The sequence below is a fragment of the Xiphophorus hellerii genome, chromosome 3, assembly GCF_003331165.1.
Source record: "Xiphophorus hellerii strain 12219 chromosome 3, Xiphophorus_hellerii-4.1, whole genome shotgun sequence".
NCBI lineage: Eukaryota > Metazoa > Chordata > Actinopteri > Cyprinodontiformes > Poeciliidae > Xiphophorus > Xiphophorus hellerii.
Genome location: NC_045674.1, coordinates 23764368 through 23791446, shown reverse-complemented (window position 1 = coordinate 23791446; position 27079 = coordinate 23764368). Strand labels below are relative to the sequence as shown.

The 27079-nt window shown below is 36.5% G+C and overlaps 1 protein-coding gene across 5 annotated transcripts in view; it reads left to right on the top strand.

Moving 5' to 3' along the window:
- Positions 1 to 27079, top strand: part of LOC116717212 (CUB and sushi domain-containing protein 3-like) — a 247843-nt gene that overhangs the window by 100671 nt on the left and 120093 nt on the right. For all 5 annotated transcript variants that reach the window (XM_032558427.1, XM_032558431.1, XM_032558430.1 and 2 more), the window contains 11 exons: positions 1089 to 1277; positions 3126 to 3295; positions 4644 to 4800; positions 6662 to 6853; positions 8888 to 9014; positions 10643 to 10845; positions 12611 to 12802; positions 13776 to 13914; positions 15304 to 15491; positions 15829 to 16023; positions 20578 to 20694. In XM_032558427.1, the coding sequence (XP_032414318.1) occupies positions 1089 to 1277; positions 3126 to 3295; positions 4644 to 4800; positions 6662 to 6853; positions 8888 to 9014; positions 10643 to 10845; positions 12611 to 12802; positions 13776 to 13914; positions 15304 to 15491; positions 15829 to 16023; positions 20578 to 20694 (1869 nt within the window). The remainder of the gene's footprint in view (positions 1 to 1088; positions 1278 to 3125; positions 3296 to 4643; positions 4801 to 6661; positions 6854 to 8887; positions 9015 to 10642; positions 10846 to 12610; positions 12803 to 13775; positions 13915 to 15303; positions 15492 to 15828; positions 16024 to 20577; positions 20695 to 27079) is intronic.

The window sequence follows — 27079 nt, the reverse complement described above, 5'->3', positions numbered from 1 at the left end:
AAGCTTGCATAAAGTAACATTTAATGGGTGTTTTGTTGGTCATTGGGCTGAAGGTAAACTCTGCCTCGGGGCTTGCTGGTAAGAAGAGGATAATTACCACACAGAAAGGTCATGCAGGCAGTAGGCGTCCGACTATGATAATAATACTCATCAAAGAACGTGGGCCAGTGACCTGAGGACTGAGGAGTCTGCAGTGCAAAGAAAAATGGGCCCCATGCCGAGACCAAGGAATGGATAATTACAGAGAAGTGGAAATAGAACTTGAACAGATAGAGGGGAGGTGAGACAGATGGCAGTACTGAATGAGTAAAGTAGATGGCGAGGGCGGAGAAAGACAGAGGTAGGGTGACAGAAGGAAATGCATAGTAAAGAAGAAAAAGGAGACAGGGGCTGTTTCATGATTGTTCTTGCCAAATATTTGCCTGCTGTTTGCTGAAGTGAAGCATAGCTTATGTATTCATGAATATTCATAAAGCAGTTGCTGATTGTGTGTGTTTTTTTTTTTGTCCTTGCATGCTCTACAATTAGCATCTATAGATTTCCTGATTAGAATTCAATTTTTGACCTTTTAAGACATTGATCAAATGCTGCATATTCTCTCAGGCCACATCCTACAGCAGACTCCTAGAATGCTTTGCTGGGCTCAAATCAATAGGCCTATATGGTTATCCATACAGCCTGTTACACTCTGTGTGAAGGAAATGTAGATGGCATTAAGTTGTTACTCCTCAATCAAAGCCTTTGTTGTATCTTTTCAAATTTTAAGGGTACTAACAACAACACTGTTTAAGGGTTTGCACCCCGGGTAGCCTAGTTTTTAGAGCCCATCCTTCATGTCGAGATCTTAAGCTTTAGGCATGTATCCCAACTCGATGAAATGTCCTTGAGCAAGACATTTAATCCCTGCTTGCTGCAATATTTCTTTTTGTCGCTGAATATACAAGAAGAGGAAAAACGAGTAGCAGGGTACTTTTTATAAGCAAGTTTAACTACAAAATACCTCATCTGTATTAACATTTCTTAGACGGTGTTTGTATTTTCCTGAACAGATTTATGCATGCAATTATTTCTTTGTATCCTGTTTGCAGAATATAATCTTGAGCCTTGTCAGGATCCTGGAACACCTCAGTTTGGCTGGCACACAGGCTCCAGATTTGGCATCGGCGACTCGCTGTTGTTCTACTGCAACACGGGCTATCGTCTACAGGGGGCAAAGGAGATCGTATGCTTGGGGGGTGGCCGCCACATGTGGAGTGCCCCTCTGCCAAGGTGTGTGGGTACGTGCTCAGCTACTTTTTCTTTCTTGTTTCTGAATGTGCATATTATAGTTTGAGTATCAGACAGGGTAAGCTAATAAATGTATCTACGGCTCCATCATAAATGTTTATACTCATCAATACTGTATTAACTTTGGGCTTAAAGCAGTACATTTGAAGGGTGCAATGATAACACAACAAACATCTTCAATTAATCTTAACTTGTACTAGGTGCATATGTTTAAAATTTGTGCAAATTTTCGTAATGAATAGATGTTTAAAATTATGCAAACAGACTTAAACTTTTAGCTAACGATCCACATTTCTTTCTTATGCAAGAAATGTGTTATAGTCAGACGACACAAAGATGGAGCTTCGTGGTTCCTATGAAAAAAGGATGCTTAAAAGTGTTGAGGTGTAGCCTTCAAGACTTAAAACATTACATTAACTACCAAGTACCGTCAGGGTAGCATCATGTTGTGGGACTGTTTCTTTGCCAGTGGACCATGGTGCAAAATTGTCCACAATCCTCCCTAAATCATCAGCTACATGGTAGAAATTTGGGCACAGTTGGGTTTTCCAACACCAATAAAAACTGATTTGGGATTGGCTAAAGCAAGGCAATAGTAAGCTTCTAGATCGACTGTGTTACGTCCACCAGGCTCGTTTGGTGGGGTAACATTAAAGGAGACCACACAAAGATTTTCTGATTAAATGAAAATTGAATTTATTAAATTATACTAAAGAAATAACCCCTGAAAAGAGAATTACCTGAAATGAGAAACCAAAATAAATTAATGCAAAACCCATAACCAACCAGAAATAAGCAAATGCAAAACAAACCTAACAAAACTCAACCATAAGATACAAACCAAACCAAATGGGGTTCTGAGGAGGGAGATGGGGAAAGCCTGCTGTCTGTTGCAGCATGGCAGCTTTTAAAGCAGCAGAGCACCAATCAGGGAAAAACATAACACCTGCAGAAGGCCTGTCTCCAGAACCCTACAAGGAAAAAAGGGCAGAGACCCACTGCAGCCGTAACAACTGTGATTGATTAATGGACTGTGTTTATAGGGATAGTACCAAAAAACCAACAAATCATGAAGAAATCCTACCAATGTTAAGAAGAGCATTGATACGTACAGTACAGACCAAACGTTTGGACACACATTCTCATTGAATTCAATGAGAAAGTGTGTCCAAACTTTTGGTCTGTACTGTACATGCAGCACAGCAGCAATCTACTCCACCGCTCCCAAATGCTCTTTACCAAATATTTTGTGGATAGAAGAAAATCCACATTAAATTCCAAGAAGTTGATTGCCATTGCATTATTTCTTCCTGGAAATCGCACAACAAAAATTAAAGACCCATAATTAATATTATATGTATGGCCACAAAGAGAGCCTTTTCATTTACTGGAAACGTAAGTTAAGTACAGTGAGTTGTTAAGAATATATCCTGTGTTGCTTTGTCTTTTTTTATGGCTCCAGGAATTCAGCGATTTCATATTCAGATATCTTTCAAATAAATCATAAACCTACAGTTTATGGTCAATATCAGTTCTTTGCTCAGTGTCACTTCAGCTCTGATACTTCTGCCAACTAATCCTCTACTGTTCAATGTTGCAAAGGAATCACTCAATGGTTTTACAATCATTTAATGCTCTTCTCACTTCTTATAATGTGTCAGTGCCAGTTAAAAATTATTTTTAAGACTGTAGGGTAATAATTGTTCATCCACGAAACACAGTTAACTTGTAACTTTATCTCTTTAGGTAATAATCCACCTAGGCAGTGTCTACTTCATCTCATTTGCTGTGTATATTCTTATATAATGGATGATGTCTGTGTGTTTGTTTTCTCGCAGCGGAGTGTGGATCCACAATCTCCAACAATGAGGGAGTTCTTTTGTCGCCAAACTATCCAATGAACTATGACAACAGCCATGAATGCGTGTATAGCATTCAGGTCCAAACAGGAAAAGGCATCAACATCACTGCCAGCGCCTTTCAGCTCGCACAAGGTGACATTCTCAAGGTAAATAATGCCTTTGTTTCTGTTTCTTACTTAAACATGGATAAAAAGCAACAGGGGGCCGGCTGTAGTTAAATTATGTAATTTGTTTTTTTATTTGTGTAGTTACATGCAAAATGTACACCACTATTGTGGAGCTATTCTGTTAACAAAGAATAACTAATTTTATCAAATGCATTGTAACATTTTTGGTCTGCACCACAGATGTGAAGCAAACCTGCCTTTCATCCTTATATTAACATCAGAAATGTAAAAGAACTGGTAAAGCTAATGAGTTTTCTTTTGTATGTTAGAGAAGTTTCCAAGAGTTTGGTTTTCCCTTGTGTTAATCAGATGAGATCAGAAATGGGTCAGGATGTAAATGTAAGTTTTTAACCAATTACTTGTCTTGCTGAAGTATTTATGCCCTCTGAACCTTTTTTCATTTTCACATAACAGCCAACATTTTCAGTTTATTTTGCTGGTATTGTATGCAATAGTGAAATGTAATGAAAAGAGTTAGTTTTTTTTTTTTTAGTTGATCTAAAGGTCAGGTTTCCAGCATCTCTGATTCTGTAGTTTTGAATCAAAACTATTGCACATTTAGGGAATCACAATTTGCCATTTTAAGACTTACTGCTGATTCCCAATAAGATTTAATCTGAAATTTGACCAGAAAATTCTTATTCATCAGTTTGCTTTAAAGTAAGTTATATAATTATTATCCTAGTTCTTTATATTATCTTTTTGTCTTTTACACTCTATAGAGATTTTTTACATGATTCATCTGTGTTTAGCTTTATCCATGTTTCCATCAACTACCTTCCCTGTTCTAGTTAAACAACAGCATCCCCATAGTACATGATACCTTTGCTATTATTCACCACTTTGAATGATGTGTTCAGGAGAAGGTACAGTGTTAGTGTTCCGCCTCACAAATATTTGCATGTACTCCAAATAAATTTACCATTTTCTCTCATCTGCCCACAGCACATTCTTTGACATGATCCTGTGTCCTCTACATGCAACGATTTTCTACACTTCACAATCATTAATCATTTGTATGAATATGTTTTCAAGGCACTATAATTCCTAATAACTATTTTGGGCAAATGTGTATTCTAATTTGTTCTGCCAAAACCAGATTAAAAGAAGTGTTTTATATTTTTAGAGAACCCAGAAATATATTTTTTATGTATCACATTCATTCAATATATTTGAAACAACTGGTTGTGTTTAAATTGAAAGGGGCTCAGAAATCTGCCAAAAATATGTAATTCCAAAATCTCCTTGAAATGAAAATGTATAGCCTACTTGTATATTTTCTGTTCTGGACTCTGAAAAAAACTCTTACTTGTATGTCTTTGATTAGCTGTACGATGGTAAGGATGGAACGGCTCCCCTTCTTGGGACTTACACAGGCACACTGATGCAAGGCCTGTCCCTGACCAGCACTTCCAACTATTTGTGGCTTGAATTCAACTCAGACCTTGAGTCAACGGCAGCAGGATTCCGCCTCATATACCACAGTAAGCCACATTGCATTTGCCTGGAGAAGGAGGGCCCAAAACTCTGTCCAAATGAGTGAATTTAGCCTCATTTTAGAAGTCTGGCATTTCATGTAGCAGAGTTTAAAAGAAGGTTTTAATTGACCCTCACCCTGCCTCTGCATGTCTTTCACTGCCAGGGTATCCATTAAGCACAGCGTGGTGTTGCTGCCCTTCTCCAGCACGAAAATGAGCAATTTTCATTCCTTCCATTCTCTTCCTCTGTCTCTCTCTGTTTGAATTCCCTTTGCTTCTTTTCTTTTGGGCTCTACTCCTGCAATTAGTGTCCTTGTCTGCCTAACTGTACCTTGTTATACAGGTGAATTATCACTGGGACTGTTTGGAATCACTCCTTGCATGTATATATGTTTGTAAATAGGTGTTTGGCTTTGTTAAATGTCTATTATTGTATGCAATATTTACGCTGTGTGTTTTTTTGCATGCATGAGTGCATGTCTGAATTGAAAATTTTAAAGCCAATAATAGACATATAGAATTAAGTTTGACCCATAATTGGCTTGCTGACTTTGTGTTGTTGCTAACCACTTCTAATTTATTTTGGTGGCAAGAGGATGCTCTGGTGAGCCTGAATTTTTGCCTCCCAATTTAAATTGTTTTTGTGTTTCACCTGCATTTGAGAGTCCTCTTTTGCCCTTTTAGGTGTTCTATGCAGAAATCAACATGCAGTTGTTAACAAGAACGTCTCTTTTGACCAATCAATAGTTTTGGACTGGTGTGAAAGAATTACTTTTTATCTTTTAGGTGGCTTACATTTTTAGTCTGTAATGGCTACTCCAATCTTACCAGGTGCAAAAATGTTTTAAGATCTGACAAAGATAAGAAAGGGTTCGTTAATCAGCACTGGGTGCTAATTTGCAACCACAAAATTAACGGCCCTCTGTATATAACTCTAGCTGCAATTAGTAACTGCCGTTTGAGTTAGAAAATTAATGGTTATGAAGAGACAGAGGGTAATAGAATTCCTTCTTTGCCTTTTTTTTTTTTCCAGGATTTTGCACATGGTATGGAGTATAATGTAAGCTTGTTTGTGTAGTGCTGTCTTTCCTTGGTCTTTTCATTTAGGATGAATGACTCTTTTTAACATGGATAGGTCTGACTGATGTGCAAGTCACCATCAGGGCAAGGATATGGTGGAATATGGCCTGCCTAAATCTTGTCTGAACATGAAATCTGATCATGCTTTCATGACTTTTCTACCCAAAGAACTGTGGTAATTTTCTAAATGTGAACATTAACTGCTGGGGATTTATACTGGGCATGACACTTATAATACCACAGCACTATAACACCTGGCATGAGCACGGACCTCACTGCGAAAAAAGACTATAAATCAGTCCTGTACATTTATGTGCAGCTAGTGTTGCTGCACAGCAGAACTCTTGCTGTTTCTACGTGGAACAGAAGAGCCCAAATAAAGGCCATGGCCATGTTCAGACAATGCAGAGCTAAAAAGTTACCGCATCCTTCTCTTGTTTGTGGCTGTTATCCTATAGTATTCCAAGTGGACAGGTCATTTCCCAGTTGTAACTCTGCCCAGACAATGGAATGATTAACTGGGAATATCTCATTTTTGTGTGTGTCCAAAATGAATTTTATGCTCTTATACAAAGGAACCTCAAGACTACATCTTTGTTAAATTTGAAATTACCTCCCATAGCCCTGTTAGTACCACTTTCTCTGGAAAACTGCACAACACTGGAAATATGTCACAAGCTTTCAGAATGGGTGATGCTAGTGCGTCTTCCTGAAATAGTGATATGCAGTTTGTTTTTCTTAATGTTGATGAGGTTACGTTTGTGTGTTTCTACCTTTCTGTTTGCAGGTTTTGAGCTTTCGCATTGTGATGACCCAGGAGTGCCTCAGTTTGGCTTTAAAACTAGTGACCACGGTCATTTTGCTGGAAGTGACATATCATTTGGTTGTGAACAAGGCTACACTCTCCATGGCAGTGCCACACTCAAATGCATGACTGGAGAGAGACGCGCATGGGACAACAATCTCCCATCATGCATAGGTAATTTGTTGTCTTTATCACAGCCTTTGCTTCTTTCTGCTTATCTGAATAATGTTTACGTACACTTCATAAAAAAGCCAATCACCGTGTTTTTTTTTCTATGTATGTTTTACAGTTTTAGGGTGAGCTTGGATAACCAATGTCACTTATATTTGCTGAATGACAGAACAAAGAGAGAGGCCACTTTTAAAAAATGTTCTGAACACTTTCTGCCAATTCTGAACTTTACATGTGCTACCTGTGCCTTTAAACAATTTGGAAAAGCCCAGTAATGTCTTACTGTTTGTAAGCCTCTGTTAGTTAACTTGTTAACTTAATTAACAATTAAGTCAATTGAAGGCACACCTGTTAGTGTATTACAAGGCAGTTCCTCTAACATATGGCATAATTTAGATGTAAGAGGGACTGGTTCTCATCCAAAAATATATCTTCATATAGATATTTCCAACATTTTAAGACACCAACCAGGAATCTAAAGCTTAAACACAAACTTATCTTTCAAATGGGCAACAGCTTTAAGCATAGACTTTGATTTGCTACAAAGTGTTTTAAGGACAGCAAAGTCCATATTTTAGAGTTGTTTTAGTAAATATTTGTGAAAATTTGGAACCAGAACCTAAGGTGTGTATGTGGGGGAAAAAAAAAATTGACTCGGTTACATCACTTCTGCATGAAGGAATTGGCCAAAATTCTTGCAAACTCCAATAAGCAAATATTGGAATGTTTGGTTCAATCATGCAGTTTAAAGCTGATGTCACCAAATAGTAAGGAACAAAGTATGAATAGCATGGCACGTTCCAGTGATGGAAATTTGAAAACAGTATGCATTTCTTTATTTTGTTATTTGGCTAACAAAAATAATTTTGGCAATACTAGATGACCTCATTTGCAAAATTGTATACTGATCTATTGTTGGACAGTGAGGACAAAATGTCTATTTATTCACTGAATGCAAATATCTGTTTCCAACTCTATTTACTCTCACTATGTTTTTGTGTTACACAGTCCACCCATCTGACTACCTTCTACAGTCATAAGACACTGACTGATACTGTCAGTGTCTTATTTTATCATTCAGCTCAAGCTATCATTGCTCAGCTAGGTGTTAATCTGAAGGATTTATCCCTACATGGGTTCTCCTAATTGCTCTGTGTTGAATTAGTACACACTGCTTGCCATTTTATACGAGGATATAAACAGCTGCAACATTTCATTGTTAATCATTGATCCCTCTGTTGGTTCCTGATGCAGGACTGGATGTATACAATCATTAGAAACCATACAGTGAAGAACTCTGAAATTGATATTGAGTTTTCATTCTATTGTTTGTAGGCAATGTACGGTAATGTGTTTTAATCAACATTTCTTGAAGTGAAGACCTAATTACATGTATGCATACCTTATTGATACCTGTATGTGAAATCTGTAAGTGAAATAAGTATGTGCTGAGACAAAACAAAAACAAAAAAAGACAAATGGAAAAAGCTATTACCTGCACACAGCTTGAGTCTAGAAGGTGCTTAGAATATGTTGGTGTCTACCAGTGATGGATTAGGATAAAAAATGATTTACAAATTCTCAACGTGGGGAGAATTTTTGTTTAAATGGCACTACTTTCTTCCGTCTATTTTTCTTTTTTTTTTTTTTTACTTTTGTTTGCTAAAAAGAAAGTTAGGTAGAAAAAATAAACAACAGAAGACCCTTCTAAATTAGGTTATTGACTTTCTGTTTTAAAGGGGTGGATCACTGAATGGTCAACAATAATAAGGAGATTTTTTGTGTTCAATGTGAGAAGGATTTTCTTTCCATTTCTCTAAAGTTGTATCCTTGCTCAGGTATTTCTACCATTGCCCCATGTTTTGGTACTGATTATAACTTGTCACTGTAGCCGTCCTTGTAATTAAATGCTCTCAATTGTAGCATGGATAACAAGGTGGTAATCATCTGTAGGACACAACAAAATGGATATCTCTCCAAATTCTGTATTTGTGGGTTCCTCTTAAATATTTTCTTTTTTGTTGTTGTTGCTTGCAGCGGAGTGTGGTGGTAGCTTCAAGGGAGAATCTACAGGACGAATCCTGTCTCCGGGGTATCCATTTCCCTATGACAATAACCTAAGGTGCACCTGGACAATTGAAGTCAGTCCTGGCAACATTGTCAGGTAACTCTTCTCTGAGATTCATGCATCTATATTATGTGTAACTTGTAAGTAGTATGTATACCTTTTGAACTTTTTTCTAGTTGTTCCTGTTACAAACTGTAAATCATCAACTCCCTAAAGACCAATGAACAAAACAGATAAGTCAGGGATAAAGTTCTGAAGAAGTAGAAATTAGACCCAATTTATCAAAACCTACCCAAAGTTTCAACATCTTAAAAAGGTTTTTTCAGTCCAATGAGAACAGCTGAAAATCTGCAAAGACTTGGTCATCCACCTAAACTGATAGGTGAGGCAGGGAGAGCAATAATCAGAGAGCCTCCCTTTATTTCCAGTGAAAATTCAGCTTATTTTCACCTGAGATAAAATAAGCTGAATGGTGAATTGTCACCATTCAGCTTTTTCAACAGTATCCTTAAAGAAGCTAATGAGATTTGCAGCTCAGATGAGAGAACATGTTTACATGGTAGCTGTTAGGGGTGCAGTCCACAAGTCTCCACTTTATGAAAATATTCCAAGCAGAAAGCAGTTGTTGAAAGAAATCCATGAAGTACTATTTGCATTTGCCAAAACCCTGTGAGGGAGCAAACAAGTGCAAGAGACACCAAATGGTCAGACCAAAATTGTGCTTGTTTGGATACAGCACTGTCTGGCAAAACAAAAAACAAAAAAACTAAAGCTGTATGTTACACTAAATACAGCATCTTTATGGGATAAAGTTGTGGGGGCATCATCATGCTGTGGCAATGCATTTTTTATCAAGCACAGAGAAGCTGGTTAGAAGTGATGGGAAGACAGATGTTTTATTAACAGACCTGATTAGTGAATCTCACTATTTGAAACAGAAATATTTCTTGATACAACCTATGCGTAATAAACACTATGCCATCCAAATATTAAGCAGAAGTTGGTTATACAGCTTGAGGAACTTTGAAATCATTTAGGACCTCAAAATTTAACACAGAGATTTTGCCTAAAACTGCATTGTAAGTCTCTCTTTCATAGCCAAAGATCAGCTTTCCAAAAGATCTAAATAATCTACAAGTATTTTTTTTTTTTTACATTTTTTGAGTCGAGTTGAGCTCGAAAAATTGAGGAATTTCAAACACAGTTAGATGTCTTCAGAAGAGTTGGCCTCCAGCAACTCTTTCAAGAATGATTGGAAAAGAACAGCAATGGAGCCAAGGGACTGCAAGGGACATGATAGCCTTTTTGTTCTGTTGAAAGCATCTTGTGTTACTTCATATTACAACTCGTTTTAGCTTTCAGGGTGAAGTAAACATGTTATACTTTCATAAAGTTGGTCATAATGATGCTCCTTGTCAGAGGAGCTGCTTTAGGCTTAATGAAATTGCAAATCAGTTTCTGGTCTTTTACTATACTTCTTAACTTTGTCTGAAAGTTAAGAGTTTAAGTTTTGGATCAATGATTCCAAAACTTTGGTAAACTGCCCACAATCATGCAGTCAGTATTTCAAGCTAAATTGGCCTGTTACTATTGCTTTAGTTTTGTTCATTTCTGTCTTTTTTTCCCAAGAAAATTTATTTATTTATTTATTTAAAATCTGGGCTGTTCAAAGAAATACATACATTATAAACTCCACTTTTTTATTTCAAATTCACCTCTTTCAGCCTCCAGTTTCTTGCGTTCGACACAGAGGCGTCTCATGACATTCTGAAAGTCTGGGATGGGCCTCCTGAGAATGAGATGTCTCTGAAGGAGGTCAGCGGTTCACTGCTGCCTGAAGGAATTCACTCCACTCTCAACATTGTCACCATTCAGTTTGAGACGGACTTTTACATCACCAAGTCTGGTTTTGCTATTGACTTCTCAAGTAAGTATGCCTTCTATAGCTTGTTTGCTCTTAGAGTTAATGTAAAAGAGAAAATACCCATATGCTTAAACATACAGCACTCCAAGCAGTGGGATTGTGAAAAGGCTTCCTGTTTGCTATAATTTGTCACTGTCAGCATTTATATTGCAAAGCATCCTTTTATCAATAACATGAGTGAAAGTGAAAGCTCAGTGTTTTACACTTCATTGCTGACTGTCTGCTGGTTGCTGCTCAGATATTAATGCCCTCCATGAGCTCTACTAATGACTAGTCTAAAAGCTAAAGCACCTGTAAGAAAGTGGAAAATGAAAGACTGTATAGAAGATGATAAGCTGGAAATGCCTTCACTTTAGCATAAAGGCATAGCTGGCTAATGTAAAAATCAATTATGTAGAATTCATTGCAGTCCAAAATGGAATAGGCTTTCTTGTTATGTACCATACTCGTGCACTGTTTGGCTAAGATACTCATTTTCAGATTAAATTAAAATTAGTAATGCAAATGTGTAATTTTTCCACCGACAGTACACTCACTCAAAGATTTTCAAGTGGTAGTTGAGAATTTCACTAGAAATCCATGCAGAGTTTAATTCTATTGTAAACTTTATCATGTTTACATTCTGTCTATTCTAGTCTTGTTTGTTCCTTTGTGGTTTGCCTTCTCATGGATTTACACTTGTTTGTTCCCTATTCTGTTTTGTTTGCTCTTTGCAGAGTAATTTGACAATCATCACACCTGATTTCTTACTATTCATTTATGCTTTCAGTGCATTTAGTTTTTGACTTGCATCAAATCTACTTGATTTTTGCCTTTGGTACACCGCTCAAGTCCAAACTTGTGATCCTTTGTTTTTGTAAAAAACAGCAAATAGAACATGATTGGTCTTCAGATATCTAGTTTTTGTAAATCTTTGACTTGCTGATAGCACGTTTTGCTGATTCTGACTTTCCTTTTAAGAGCTATAACATACGTCTTATAGCAGCATTCAAGGTACGTTCATTGTTTCATAATAACACTTTGCTCTACATTCTGCAATTTCTAATATTCATTGGAACATGTTTAATGTTTACACTTGACAGCAGTTCACTGAAATTAAGATTTATTTCATATTTTTGTAATTTCACAAATTCCCTTTCTCAAAGGAGAACTGAGTTCTCCTTTGAGAAAGTAAAGTACTTAGAAAAAGGTATTTGCAGATTTTGTGGAGACAATTATTTGGATTATTGTTTAGATAGCTTGTGAATATGGAATGTCTGCATTGGTGACACACAAGCCCATTAAATTTGTCTTTAATTAAAAATTAAAATTTTTAATTTTAATTATTAAAATTAAAAAATTAAAACAATTTTTTAATTTTTTACAATTAAAAAATTTTAATTTTTTAAAAAATTTTTTACAATTAAAAAATTGTAATTTTTTAAGCTAAATTACAATTTCCTATGCAAGCAATAAAATTGTATAAAACTCACAAATTTAAATTTAAACTCTTAATAGTCTTGAAAGGTGGAATATATGAGGGAAATAATTTTTGTTCACTAGACCACCCTCGCAGTCCCTGAGCTGCTGCACAGCTGTGGTCTGACTGATATCAGCCAGTAATTTGCTCAGTGTTGCCTATATTTTCAGCTTAACAGCTGTCCACTATGAGATATAAGTCTGGGTACATGTGTTCTTCACTGGTTTCCTGCACGTTTGATCCTGAAATGCATATGCTACTGTATTGATGTGTCACATGTGTGTATCTCTGTGTATGTTTGCCCTTCAGGTTCACTGGCAACAGCCTGCAGAGATCCAGGTATTCCCATGAATGGCAGTCGCAACGGAGAAGGGCGGGAGCCCGGCGACTCCGTGACCTTCTCTTGTGATCCGGGATATGAATTGCAGGGAGAGAGCAGAATCACCTGCATCCAAGTGGAAAATAGATACTACTGGCAGCCCAGCCCTCCAAGCTGCATCGGTGAGGAAGAGGGGCGATAGTGTGACTTGGAGAGAAAAGGATGGATGTGCAGAAGCGATAGAGAAAAGTGTATGGATTGAAGGAGGGAGTGAGGGAAGGTAGGGGATCAAAATAAATGAGAAATAGTGAGAAGAAGAGGTGAGTGAAAGTTAGTTTAACAACAGGCTGCAGCTCTCCCTCACTGGTGTCTTTAAAATACATGAAGGTTAAACAAGACTCTTCAAATGTGTTTGAGCTGTTGCCAGCTCTTATGTGGACAAATCCACTTCAGTTGCCTGTTAAATACTGAGGGCTATAGTCTCCTGTCACATTGACTTATTAGAGCTTAGCTGCTAATTACTTAACAATGCAATTAGAAATAATTACACCAAGTAGTTTAATGGAGTTAAAGTTGCTGGTGGCTTATCTAAAGACAGTGGTATTCGGCTTTAGAAGAACCTTGTTGCATTTACTGGTCTTGTACAATCATTACAAATCCTTTAAAATAGTAAAGCTGGTCTTATTTCAGGGTAACAGGAGAAAATCTGAAATTTGATTTTAGTTTCTGTTTATCTTTTGTCTCGAGATATTATCATTTTAAAAGTAACTGACAGCTGATTATAATAGTTTTGTTTTCTGAACAATTTTTGTTAAATATTCATATGTCAAGCTAGTCATTGTGAATGTATAACAAACTAAAGATTATGCCTATGATGAGATATTTATTTCATTTAAATAATTAGAAAAACACAAATTTGGCCCTATTAGAGAGGCCCTGAAGATTATTCTTTAAATCCTCTGCTGCAAAGATGTCAAACCAGGTTATGAAGGTTCAGTCGTTTCCACTGAATGACCTGCTGTCCTCCTTTTTCTCCCACCTCAGACCAAATTCTGCTTGCCTAAAGACTTTGCAGGAGTTCAGGAACATTGAATAACTTTTTGTACCTGGCGTTTTTCTTCTACTTATTTCTTCTTTCCTGCTTTACCACTTAAGCCCCATGTGGTGGGAATGTGACCGGGTCTTCTGGATTTATCCTGTCTCCAAACTATCCACACCCGTACCCACACAGCAAAGACTGTGACTGGCTGATTGCAGTTCACTCCGACTATGTGATTTCTCTGGCCTTCATCAGGTAAACTGACAATGTCATAATTTAACGACAGATTATGAATAAAGCCATTGCACCATGTACAACTTAAATAGAATAAGCATGAATTATACCATTTATTGCTATTATTTAGAAAATAATAATGTGCAATTAATGTCTCAGGGTCAACTCTCGCCTTTACCAATTTTGTGCTAAAGTCTTTGTAATGTATAACAGAAGAATATGAAAGACACCTGTGTAAAAATGTAAAAGTTTAATCTTTCTGCAGATGATACCACAGATAAAAAAAACAAACAACTATATTCTGTCTTTTGAGGACATGGCTTACTGGCTTGCAGAATAAAGCTTTTTCCAAACCTGTTATGTTTGTAACCTGGCCGTAAGTCAATGAACCCAGTTCTCCTTTGGTGCACAGCAGCTCAGCGTGTGCCATGGAAATGCTTGTTTTCTGCTGTGGAACCAGCTAAGACAGAACCGCATGGAGAAAAGTTTGAAATGTGTGCTATGCAGAGAACCGTGTTTGAGTCCAGGTGTATTTGGAGATAATGGAATACTGAATTTTCTCAGTAGACAGCTGGAAGACATTCCATCCACTTTGCTCAAACATGGTGACACTGAATATTTGGGTGAATACTTTATAGTAGAAGTGTGATATGAGTGCAGCTCATTTCTTGTGCTGAAAAAAATAAATAAACCCAGACCATGAACTTTATATTATTAATTGCAAACTAAGCATATGGCCTGACTCCAAAAATATCATAGGACTACTTCTTCTCACATATATTGTTTTTTTTTTTCTATGAAGACATTCAAAACAGCATTGGTTTATCCTTTCAACACCATCCGTCTTCTCTCACTTAAGTAGAAACAAGTCTCCAGAATTCTTTTCTCCAACTTTTTCTTTCAAAACGAACTGCTAATAAAGTTACCACAATCCAGCCTCCCTCTTGGGAATGCCAAATGAAAGAATGGAGATATGATTTTAAATTGGAGCTGCCTTGATCTAACTCAAACACAATTATCTCCAAGCTATTTACATTTTTGTCATAAACCGTGCTCATTATTTTGAAAACAAATGCCCCTCTCCCTCTTGGTGCGGCGTATGATTTGATATACAGCGCTACAATATAAAACGATCTTTTCACACTGCATTGCCATCGCCGTCTGGGAAGATTTTGTGCCACTGCAGTGTCACAACAATTTAATCTCCTCTCACCTCTCTGGTGAGATATTTTCCTTTTTTTATATATCTCTTTGTATCAAGCCACAAAACAAATCTCTTGGCATGACTCACACTTTGCACAGCAATACTTAGTCTCATTTTAAAACCATTTCTTAATGTGCATTCTGGTGGCTGGATATTTGCAAAACAATAACTTTTATCTCCTGTCTTTTTTGCTTCTTTTTTCGCAGCTTCAGCATTGAACCCAACTATGACTTTTTATACATATATGATGGGCCTGATAGCAGCACTCATCTGATTGGCAGTTTCCAAGACAGTAAACTTCCAGAGAAGATTGAGAGCACCTCCAACTTCATGTACTTGGCATTTCGAAGCGATGGGACTGTGAGCTACACTGGATTTCACTTGGAATACAAAGGTACTGTAATTGCCTTTGCAAAGTGGGATTCTGTATCTATTTTTACAGAATAATTTTCTGTGTTGGCGCGGGGGGATTTTACCGTGATGAATTATAAATGAAGGAATTTGAATTTAGAAATGTCCAAGCCTATGTTATTTAGCCTTGAATTTATCTCTTTATTTTTTCTTGTTTACCAAATAAATACACCATTAGTTTATGGAGTTTTAATTATTCTGGCAGATCTCTTGCTTTCTGTTTGATGGTCTACATTTATATTAATTTATGCCCAAGTACGAGCTTACTCATGTTTCATAGTTGTTCCTCTTGTAAAAGCTTTGTTATTTTTGATTGACAGCAAAACTGCGGGAGGCTTGTTTTGATCCTGGGAATGTAATGAACGGCACTAGAATGGGTGCAGACTACAAGCTGGGATCTATGGTGACATTTCATTGTGAGTCTGGGTACCTGCTTCAGGGCTACTCCACACTCACATGTGTCATGGGCAACAGCAAGAGACCAGAATGGGACCGAGCCAAACCTACCTGTCAAGGTAAGAGGCAACATTTCAGCTACGAAAGCCCTGAGGTGCTTAATTCTTTACTACTAGAACCAGCTTTAGTACGAAAAGTACTTTAATGTCATGACTTTATGTGGATAAAATGGGGGCTTGAAGTTTATTTAAAATACTCATGCAACATTTATGCACCACAGGCATCCTAAGCATGGACTGTAATGATAATGTATTTTCTTCTGCAAGGGAATGCACAGAGCAATCTTGTCAAACATTTCATTAGCATTAGCTTAGATGAAACTCCTTACAGACATAGATCACAATCAGCTTATAGGAAAAGCTCCGTTCTAGAAAATTAAGTCAAATGCATTTGAAGACCTGCAGCCAATTTGCCATATCAGATTAGAAAGCTGTCTTTTAAAACTCGATAACATATATTTTGGGCTTTGTCTCTTCCAAAATGTATATTCTTCTATGGTAAAATGTTTTCCAGCTCCTCTTGGGGACATATCCAGGATCAAATTGGGTGAGATGCAAAATCCCTCCAGCAAATTCTTGGTGTTCTCTGGGGTACAGCATCCAAATCACTGCAGATGGCTTGCCCACCTGTCCAGCTCATACTTCATTTTATTACAACATGAACAAGATTTTGAGGAATTTTAGCTCCCAATGTTGATACAGCAGCTTAGCTCCAATGTGGAGGACATAACACTCTGTAGGTCATTACACTAGCCTGAAACCTCAGCTCGTATTCCACATAGATCCTGACTTTTCAGCCAGAGACGGAAAGTTCAGTCCCACATTTAGTTGCAAAAACCAAGTTTTTCCAACTTTTCTTAGGCTTAGACTTTAGATCAACTCATATTAAAGTCATCATGGACAAGTACATCTTAAAAAATCTGAACATTTTGAAAAAGTCCACATTGTGTGTGTCTGTTTTTTAGAAAATGAACATCATTTATTATACAGACTAGACTAAATTTAAATGAAAAAAAAACCTGTAACGAGCTCTTCGTGCATGAAGAGTAAAGAATTATTCAATGATCAGAATATGTAGTTCAGCATTCAGTAATGAAAATAGATGTCCACCTACTCTTTTTTTATTTAAAAATTATAACAGCATAAACCCAAATGTTTGATGTACATACAAACATAGAACAAAATCTGTCACAAGCCTTGTTCTGTGTTTACACCAAGAATTTATTTCAAAGGAGATGTTTAAAGAAACTCGTCTGTATTACAAAGTAAAGAGAAAATAGGAAGGATTTAAGGTGATGGAAGAAACTACACAGTATCTCCCCCCAAAATTACATCACTTAATGCATTTTTTAAGTATCGTATCTGCTAAGGTTAACTTAGAATTTAGCTCCTATTTCATTGGAAAATGTGATCACCCACTTTCACACCAGGGAGAAATTCATTACCTTTACAGTTGGAACGTGCGAAACTTCACTAATCAGTGCTGAAGATAAGAGCAGTACTAAAGAATACGAGCTTCCCTCTGCAACGGTTGTCACTCAGAGATGTAAGTCTGAAAAGATCACCTAACCGGGCTGAATGTCATGCACCAATGCACTGAATGTCGAGTGACTCTTCCATCATTTTATTTAGAGATAAGCTGATGTAGTTGTCATTTTTCAAATTTTAAAAGGTTAAAAGTGTACTATATTTTATGTCCAACTGTATCATCAGCAGCTGCATTCTTTGAAAATATTAACTATTTTATGTGTTCATACCCACTTGTGTTTTAAAACCTGTATCAAAAAGAACTGTGTTGTTGTGTTGTTGACATACTGGAATAGGAATATTAAAAAAAAAAAATTAAAACAATTTCTAACGATGGCGATAATTGTCAAAATTCTTTTTTACCATTATTACATTTTTACGATTCTATTCTAATGAATGAAAAGTGTATACATTTTTAACCATATATCTCTTTCAATGATAAGTGGCACACTTCTTACCCACATGGAAATCCTTTTGCATATTCTCAAAGCTTTTTTGCACATTTCCACTTGGATTTTCTTCTAGATCTGTCTCCAGTTGTTCACAGTTCACAGAACTTCCCATGACCACTTAATCACCCTTATAAATAATTTTTGACATCTCTTCTTTGTAAAAATGGAAGTGCAAAACATTCTGGCACAACTAACTCTTTCATGGTGAATTCATTAGTATTTTATGGTGTATATATACGATTTAGCCACTAATCCATTTTAACATTTTGCCCTCTACTATACTCTTCTTACCTTCGTGTAAGGTTTTCATCAGCAGTCGATGTCTACCAAAGCGAACACAAGGTTTTCAGCAGGAAATGGTCATCTTTGAATCAACATGGATTTGGCCATGCCTCACTTTGTCAGACACTGGGCAGATTGCCCCGCTTTTTATTCAGTATGAATTCTGCATGGTGTTGAAGAGATCACTGGTGTGATTTGAATTTGTTCAAAGGTGGTGCTAACTTAAAGGCACAGTTCAAGAAGATTTTTTACCTACAGTTTTAGCTCTAGTAGATACCTCTCTTTAAAATATTCCTCTGTATAATGACATAGTGTGTGATGAGATCAAAATAGAAATGGCACAAAATAAAGAAAATAAGATCCATTTGAAGTCTGCATTAGAATTATACTGAGTAGCAATGGAGATGATTTTATACTTTTGTATGATTTAAAAATACAATATTATTTCACAGTGATTTTTTTCTTTGTAAACTCAAATGGTAATATTGTTCTGCCAACCTGACTGAGTGGTACTTGCATAAAAGCTTTTATTTAAAATAGACATTAATATATAGTGATATTCATGTTGATCCTGGATTTTATAAAATAAGATAATCCACCTTTGTATGCATTCATTCAAACTGACTCAATCTTCGCTTTCCTTAAGCTTTCAAACAATTACAATTAAGCATAAGTTCTCATCACGTTTGTGTCCCTACATTTGTTTGATTATGCTCTAGCAGTTTCCTTTTTCTATGAAAGTAATTCACTTGTAAGTGGTGATGAGGCCCTTTAAATGTAATCAGCTCAAAGTCTTGGAACGCTGAACATCTTTATTCACAGCTGTTCTCTGGCAGACTCTTACACTGAAGATCGGATCTTTCTTGAAACAAAACCTCTGAGACTTTAATCTTAAATCAAAGTTTAAATAATGTCCAAATTTAAATAAAAATGTAACTTTTTTTCTGAGCATCTAGGGAATTCTAACCAATAAATCAATGAAAACACACAAAACTGCCTGAAAGTAAGTCTAAATTCGTGCTCAGCTGTTAGAAGAAAATCATTACAGCATGAAAACTCATTTTTTAAGGTCTCTCTTACAATCACCAGATACCCAGAGCAATGGGCTATTTTCTAAGAGCAGTTTTCTGAAATTCCCTTTCCCATGTGTTCATCAGCATAGCATGAGTGAGTGTCCCGTTTGCTATCGTCACATATGTTTAATTTCATGCTTCTTGCTTCTTCAAAATTCAAATACGACTAAATTGCTTGTGGATCACTTTAAATAACTTTTTCTAAGTGCTTCTTGTGTGTTTTGCTATTTGAAGTGGTGGCACCACGTGGATTGTGTGTTGGTCGAGTTGGTCCAGAGCAGCTGGTGACAACTATCCATTGACAAATGAGTGCATGTTTGTTTACTGTTGAGGGTCCCATACCTGATGGCTCCGTCCGTCAGGTCTGACATAAGCACATGAGGGAGCCTCTTGGCAAATTAGGTATATCACGAGGAACTTAAGATGAGATTCTAGAATGCCATACAAATGCAGGGTAGATTTAGTCCTATACTACTGAGTTACTAGTCAAATAAATACCTGTCAACAAAAACATGCAGGAGTATGACTGGTTATGTGTGCAAAATGACAAAAAGACGATGAATGTAAATGAATAAAATGGTAAATATAAGTAACTTATGTTTACTAAAAAAAGGCTAAGAAGATGCCAAAACCACATGTTTATACCGCCAATGCCATGTAGAACAGCCTTCCAGTATGGTCTCAAGTTTTTACCAGTTCTACCTCTGACTATTGTCTAATGCAAAACATGGATCCATTTACTAATGTCTACTTAGAGCACTGCTCTCACAGCTGCAAAATTGGGCACCGTTCATCTTAGATTTTAGAGTTGTCCTTTAGGTATTCCTGTGGTTTGTTTTTTATCTCTGCTTTGGGTCATTTTGTTGAAATGTCGACATTTACTTAGGATATGTGTATAAAACCTATTCTGTTTGATTTGACCAGACTTTATGAATAAATAATAACTTATCTACAGCATGTTTAGTTTCACACCATCATGAAAAAAGTGTGTACCTCTGTAGGATCAACTCATCCAGATAGGTGCAGCTCACCCTGTACTCATAAAAATGTCTCTAAAACATTTCTGAAAACTGTTATCACTGTGCTGGCAAGAATATTTGTCAGCAGCTTAACATTAAAAGGATTTTCTTCTTTTAAACTCTTTTCTCTAACTGCTGACGTTGTATTCTTCCAAATAGAAATTGCATGCAGTTTATTCCCTTTTCTCCCAGGATATTATAACATAACTATTTGACATTAGTTAAATTTGCCTTTGTGTTTCTTGTTTCTTGTCCCTGTAGCTCCCTGCGGAGGTCACTTTACTGGTTTAGAGGGAACTGTTCTCTCCCCAAACTACCCACATAATTACACTAGAGGTCAGAGCTGTGTCTATGACATCTTTGTCCCGGGAGACTTCGGTAAGCATTTTAAGCATTATTTGCATGAAGTTCTAGAGAAATGATGTTGACCTGTTTCTGTCCATTTTTATGTGGTAAAGTTGTAAAGGGGCATGTTTACTTCAGACCTGAAGCAAGAATATTTAACTTCCAGAGATAATTTTGTGGAGGGTTTTGTGAAGTTTGTCTAATGAGGATCAGGTACGTATATTTTAAGAGAAAATACAAGCTTACTGTCAAATGTGGTTAAAGGTGACAAGGAATTACCAATCAAAACATCCGGGCTTACATTATTCATTACTCTGGAGAGGTTAATTGGTGCATTTTCAGTGTTTGATACTAACAGCCATTTACATTCGAGTGAATGTTTTTTCCTCTGCTGAAGTATCTGTTATTCAATCTGTCTAATCTTAACTATTATTTACAAAGTGATTCTTTTAGGGTCAATTTAATGGAAAACGTTAGCTGCTGGTATATGACAAATGAAATCTCTGTTGGTACATAGTTACTTTGAATGTGATATGTGTGATTCTCAGTCACTGTTCATCGTGGATATGCTTGAATCAGAGCAAACAATTGTAAATGTTGACATGAAAAATGGTCTTCTCAGCAGGAGTTGTAGAAAGATGGGTCAAACCGCAAATGTTTTGTCCAAATAGATGGAGCAGAGAAATTGTCATCTGATTGGGGCATATTTGCTTATCTAAAATTTAGCAAAGATCCCATGAAGACCTTGACAACAGTCCCTGGTATACATAATAAGCTGCAGAAATCCAGGCAGCTTTTTATTCACTAAACCCCCGCATTCATGAAACACACATTCATCCCTTGTGTGATGATCCTCTCTGACTGTTTACATCTTTTGCTCCCATCTCCTGCTGCTCCTGGTGTCCGGGAACCCACAGGTCTTTTTTAATAAATAATGCATCAAAATGCTGTCTTGCCTAAATTGCTGGCACAAGCTTAATGGTGTGTGGAATTTGCCAAGCAATATTCCCACCTGTGCCTCTGACTTTTCTTTTTGGGGATATGCTGTAGAAACCGAAGCTATTGATGATGAGCAAGGCAGCTGTGATGTGGCTTGATTGAAATGCTCTCTGAACAACCGGGATTCACATCCCAGTTGGAGCAAAGTAACAGTGTTGGGTTGAAAATGAAAGCATGATGTGAATGTTTATATCACATGCTCTTATTTAGAGGGTTATGCATCAAGCTTTTTTAATCAAGCTAAAACCAAATAAATGCATGGTTTGGAAGGGGAAAAAAACCATAAGCCTTATAAAGAAACTATTTTGGTATTTTATCCTTCAATAAAGTTATGAATAACATAAAAATTCCATATATCTGCATTTTAGAAAATAATATCTATTGAAATTCAATTCAAAATGTGAGTTATATGGAGAATAATTACTCAGTGATATATTTTAAACATTCCCTTCTATTAGTTTTGATGATTACTGCATAGAAATAATGAAAACTCCAGAGTGGTTTTTGAATATCATTTAAAACCACTGGAAATGTGTTTTTAATCATTGTCAAGTTAATGCTTCCTCCTACAAAAGCAGTAATCCAATGAATGTCAATACATAAGTGCTCATATCCAAGCATATTATTAGAAAGTTGAGTGGAAGAAAAGTGTGGTAGAAAAAGGTACTCGAGTAACGGGGGATAAAAGCTTACCTTGAGAGAATTGTGCTTAAATCCAAAGGACATGAACCAGAGACAACGTTAGAAGCCTCTTAACTGGGCTAATGCAGCAAAGAATTGAACTGTTTATCTATGATTCAAAGTCCTTTTTGAAAGTAAATTTAGCATTTCATTTTGAAATCGAGGTCCTAGAGTCTGGGTGAAGAGTACAGAGGCACAGAATGCAAGTTGTTTGAGGTTCAGAGCCTCCGGTGAGGAACAACGTCACCTGCTGCTGTTTGTCCACTAAGTTTTATCCACAGTCAGTGCAGCCATCTAATTGGACATATTGAAGCACTTCAGGCTTTCCTCTTCCGTCAAGCTTTGTTGTGCCTCTAACTTCATTTTCCAGCAGGGTTTGTGACATTGCCCACACTGGCAAAAGTACCAATCTCTAGTTTAGAACACAGCGTCCTCTGCTTGATTGGACAGTGAAATTTCGTTGGCGAAACTGTTGTTTTATAGACAAGAGACATCAGAACCCAAAATACAGAGATGAAGGGCATCAAAACAACCTGTTTCTCTAACACCACGGTGAAGCCAGAGGCTGATGTCACTGTGTGAACTGTACAGTACATGGATATACTCTTCTGTAGGCTGACATTTCTGTATCAAAAAATTGTTTTCTTCCTCTTGGCATTTGTATTTATTTTGTTTTACTCCATTATGTGTGTCTTTTATAGTATAAAGACCTGAGATCTACATACAAACCAGAGCAGTAAAGTTGGTAGTTTTAACCTCCAGATAGGGCCCTTTGAGGAAAAATTATTTCCTCTCTGTCGCAGCTTGACAGTAGACAATCAGCTTTAGGCAGTATTATAAAAGGAATCACATTTCAGTGTCTCGTACACAGGTGATTGAAATTTGTAACCGCCCAGGGTAGAGTGTCGGATGTGTGTCATATTCTGTCCTTCATATGATCTGTGGCATACCATAATCCTTTGAGACATTGTGTCAGCTTGGTTGCAGTTTCAGAAAAAATATCATCTCCTGACTCTGCTTCAGTGACCTGAGGGATATATACAGGGCTGAGGGTTAAATCATTATGTGAGTCTATTTCTTTTGAGATCACAGTGTTTTTGGAATAAGTCTGCCAACAGATTACATGATCATTTCAGAACATGAAATTATAATGCAAACTCTGAAGCCTTTACTTTGAGTTCGGTTAGAGTTTCCATATCATTTATTTAGCTTCACCACACAACTCACTAATCTCTGGATGTGTTCTTTAAGGTTGCAGATTTTCTTAATTGGAGATCATAAACGATGAAGAAGCAAATGAGATTTTAAGAGTGTAATTTGGGTTTTTTCATAACATTCGCTACTCTGGAAAGTTAATAGACAAAGTATGCAGTATTGCATGGGAAATCATGACCTTTAGAGCTTTTGCTAAAAAAAAATGAAAAGAAACAAAACACTTTCCCACTTGTATGTTGTGTTTTTAATATTTTTTCACAAAAATCAGACCTAAAGTATTACAACTTTGGTGCTTTTTTTTGATAATTTGGTCCCAAGATGAAGCTACATCTCTTTCTATTTTATATATTAAACTATTTTTTAGGCTATTTGTAGCTATTTTAGGTTATTTCCTGCTTGTGTCTGTGTCTCACCGTCACGCTGTCTTTTAAAATCTACATTATATTGGCCTCTTGTAATTCCAACCTATATATTGAACTTGCCACGATAATACAATGGTTAATTATTGTTTTTATTTCTTTGGTAGCTGCATTATAATTGTTTTATTTTGTTATGACTACAGTGGTTGTGATCAGAGGACCAGAGTAACAAACAGCTTTAAATCTGTGCTTAAGTGTTTGTGAGACCTTTCATTGAATCATAAACATATTGCTAACTACAAAACAACATAAAACATTGGTTTTGGATATTCTTTGCAAAATATAATGCTTTGCTGAGAGCACATTCTTTGAGGAACTAGGCAAAATTTTACATTCACAAGCTGCTTAAATTAAACTGTACAGATGTAAGAAACTGACTCAATTAGTAGGACTGCTTGTATAGGGATGGGGTGGATTCTGTTGAGTTTAAAATGATTGCTCCAGTTGTGAAATCACTATGTGAGAGACGTTCAGTAGAGGTGAACAGTTTGGTAAAATTACAGAAAACCAACAGACCAAACGCAGGGCACTAATGCAGGGACCATAAAATACCAATAAAGAAAACAATAAATGAAGACAGAAACAAATAAGAAGAGAACACAAATTTACTTTTGAGCTGATTAGAGTTGTTCTTGAATTTAAATTTACTCATGATAAAATGAAGCAAAGTTAATGTTGGAGTAAAAAAATCCTTTGACTCATGCGTCTCTCATCTAAAGATTAAGATTTTTTTGCATTGTATTGTCTAGTTGGAAGATGAACGAAGATCCAGGCTATAGCAGGTTTACTACCAGAATTTTCCTGTATTAAGTTGATAAAAAACTGCAAATCTTACTTTTTATGGCTCCCCTATGGCTTCATTTTCTTGTCCCCCTTTTTTCTTTTTTTTTTTTTTTTTTAGAAAAGCACAATTTGTGAAAGCATGTCTAATAAGCATCCTGTCAGCAGATTATCCCACCTGAATTGTGGATCTCTGCAGCTTCTCCAGAGTTACTATGCACCTCTCTGCTGCTTCTTTGACTAATGCCGTAATACCTGTCAGGTTGGGGCAACAGCCTTGGCCTGGTAGATTTTCATTTTGCTGGACCGTTATTAATTTCAAATGGAGGATTGAACAGTGCTCTGAGATGTTCAAAGAGCTGAATATTCCTTTTGTAATCCAGTCATTCTTGAAACTTCTCTAAAACTGCTGAACTATGAACAAGAACATAGTGTCGCTCGATCACATAGTATCTCATTAAACTTGCCAAAAATATAAAAATGTTTAAGCTATAAATACTTAACACTGTACGTGTATTTACCATTTTGCAGTTGATGGTAATTCAAGTCATGTTAAAAAGGTTCGAACAGTTGATACATATTGTTACCATAGAAGATATACAATGTACTTTCTCTTTCCTGATTTATTGTTTTGTTGGAAATAATCTATGTCCTATTTTAGACAAATATTTAGACTTATTTTATGAAAAGATTAATTATTCTTTGCACTTTTGCCACTTTCCGTTTGGCACTTCTTGTAAAAATATATAATTGTGATACCCCGCAAAACTCACTTTTGTTTACACCAAGTCTAGCAGTCACTGCATGACAATTCCATCACATCCAGCAGGGTGAATAACCTCTTGACAAGATGGGAAAACAAGGTTCAATCTTGTTTTGTGCAATGTTGCACAAAAGGAAAACAAATTGATGGATGTTTAGAAATGACAAAAAATGGGAAACAGTGCTTCTGCCATTCTTGCATTTAGTACAGGGCGTTTGTTTGTTCACTTAACCTTCTTTATGAATGTTGATGGCTTCAAAGATAGACCTAACTCCGTCAATTAGTGGAACCTTCTAAAGCAAAAGTTTCCAAAGTAAAATCAGGTTGTTTCATTTTTTTGGTTAATTGTGTAGAAATTGTTTCATGGGATATTGCAGACATGACAAATTTATGTTCAAATTAAAGAGAAATGTATTGCGGGTGTCTATAATCTTTCGAAAAAAGTTGATTATTATATGCATTGTTGCATAAAATAATTCCCCATTATTAGTTTCCTCGACTTTTAACCCGAATCAAATCAAATCAACTATTTTCCAAAGATTTTAGACACCAGCAAAGTTACTTATGGCTCAGATAGAACGTTGTTAGAATAAGCAACGCATCACAGATTTTTGTGCAGCTTAACTCCAAAGTTGCCCATGTTTGTCACAATGTTGTGCCTAAACTGAATTTTCTACTTTACCTCATGCTTGATTTTAGAAATGTTTTTGCAGGGCAAATGGCCACTTTAGTATCTTTTTAAGCCTTTTGTCAGCTTTTTGAAAGTTTCATTTCACCCAACTCTCTTTGGAAATATTCCCCTAATGGGCCCAGGTGAATTAGATTTTATAGACACAACATTTATTCACCTCTGTTTATCTGCCTGAGGCCTTTTATAGCTCCAGCGTACATGTCTATAACAACAACATATGCATAATGGTTGCTGCAGAATGTGTCAGGAGGCAGGACAGGAGCGCTGACTGATTGCTGTAATAAATCTAGGCTGTAACAAGACGGACAGAAAATGAGCAAGAGAGTCTGTTGAGACTGCAAGGGGGTACCATAGTCGAACAATAGGAAAGGAAAATATAGATCTTTGTGGAATGCAAGTTAGATGGAGAGCATCATAATGAGTGAGAGATTTATAATGAACAACACAGAAAATGAGAAGAATGAGATGGAAATAGAGTACTGCTGAGTATGATCATAAAAACGGTGACCCCGGAGGCTAGCTGTTGACTCATCAGTGATGTTTGTTGAGGAGTGAGATTATGCCCTGAGCAACCCCGGCACACACAGAATAACACTTCTTTGTCTACATCATTTTATGATGTATACACCTTCCTCTGTAAAATAACCTAATAGGAAAAGAGAGCAATTTATTGCTGCAGTATAGATGTGAAAGGTGCTTTCTGTATGGTTCTCCACAGGTACGTGTCTGCAGATGTGTAATTATACATTCTGCCTTTTGTTAAATTTCTGTGTCAAACAATCCCATGAGTGACAGCCCTAACTGATTTTGACAACCTGCAGTTTTCAAGGTGATGACATTCTGGCAGCTTATCGTGTCAGCGCGTTGCCT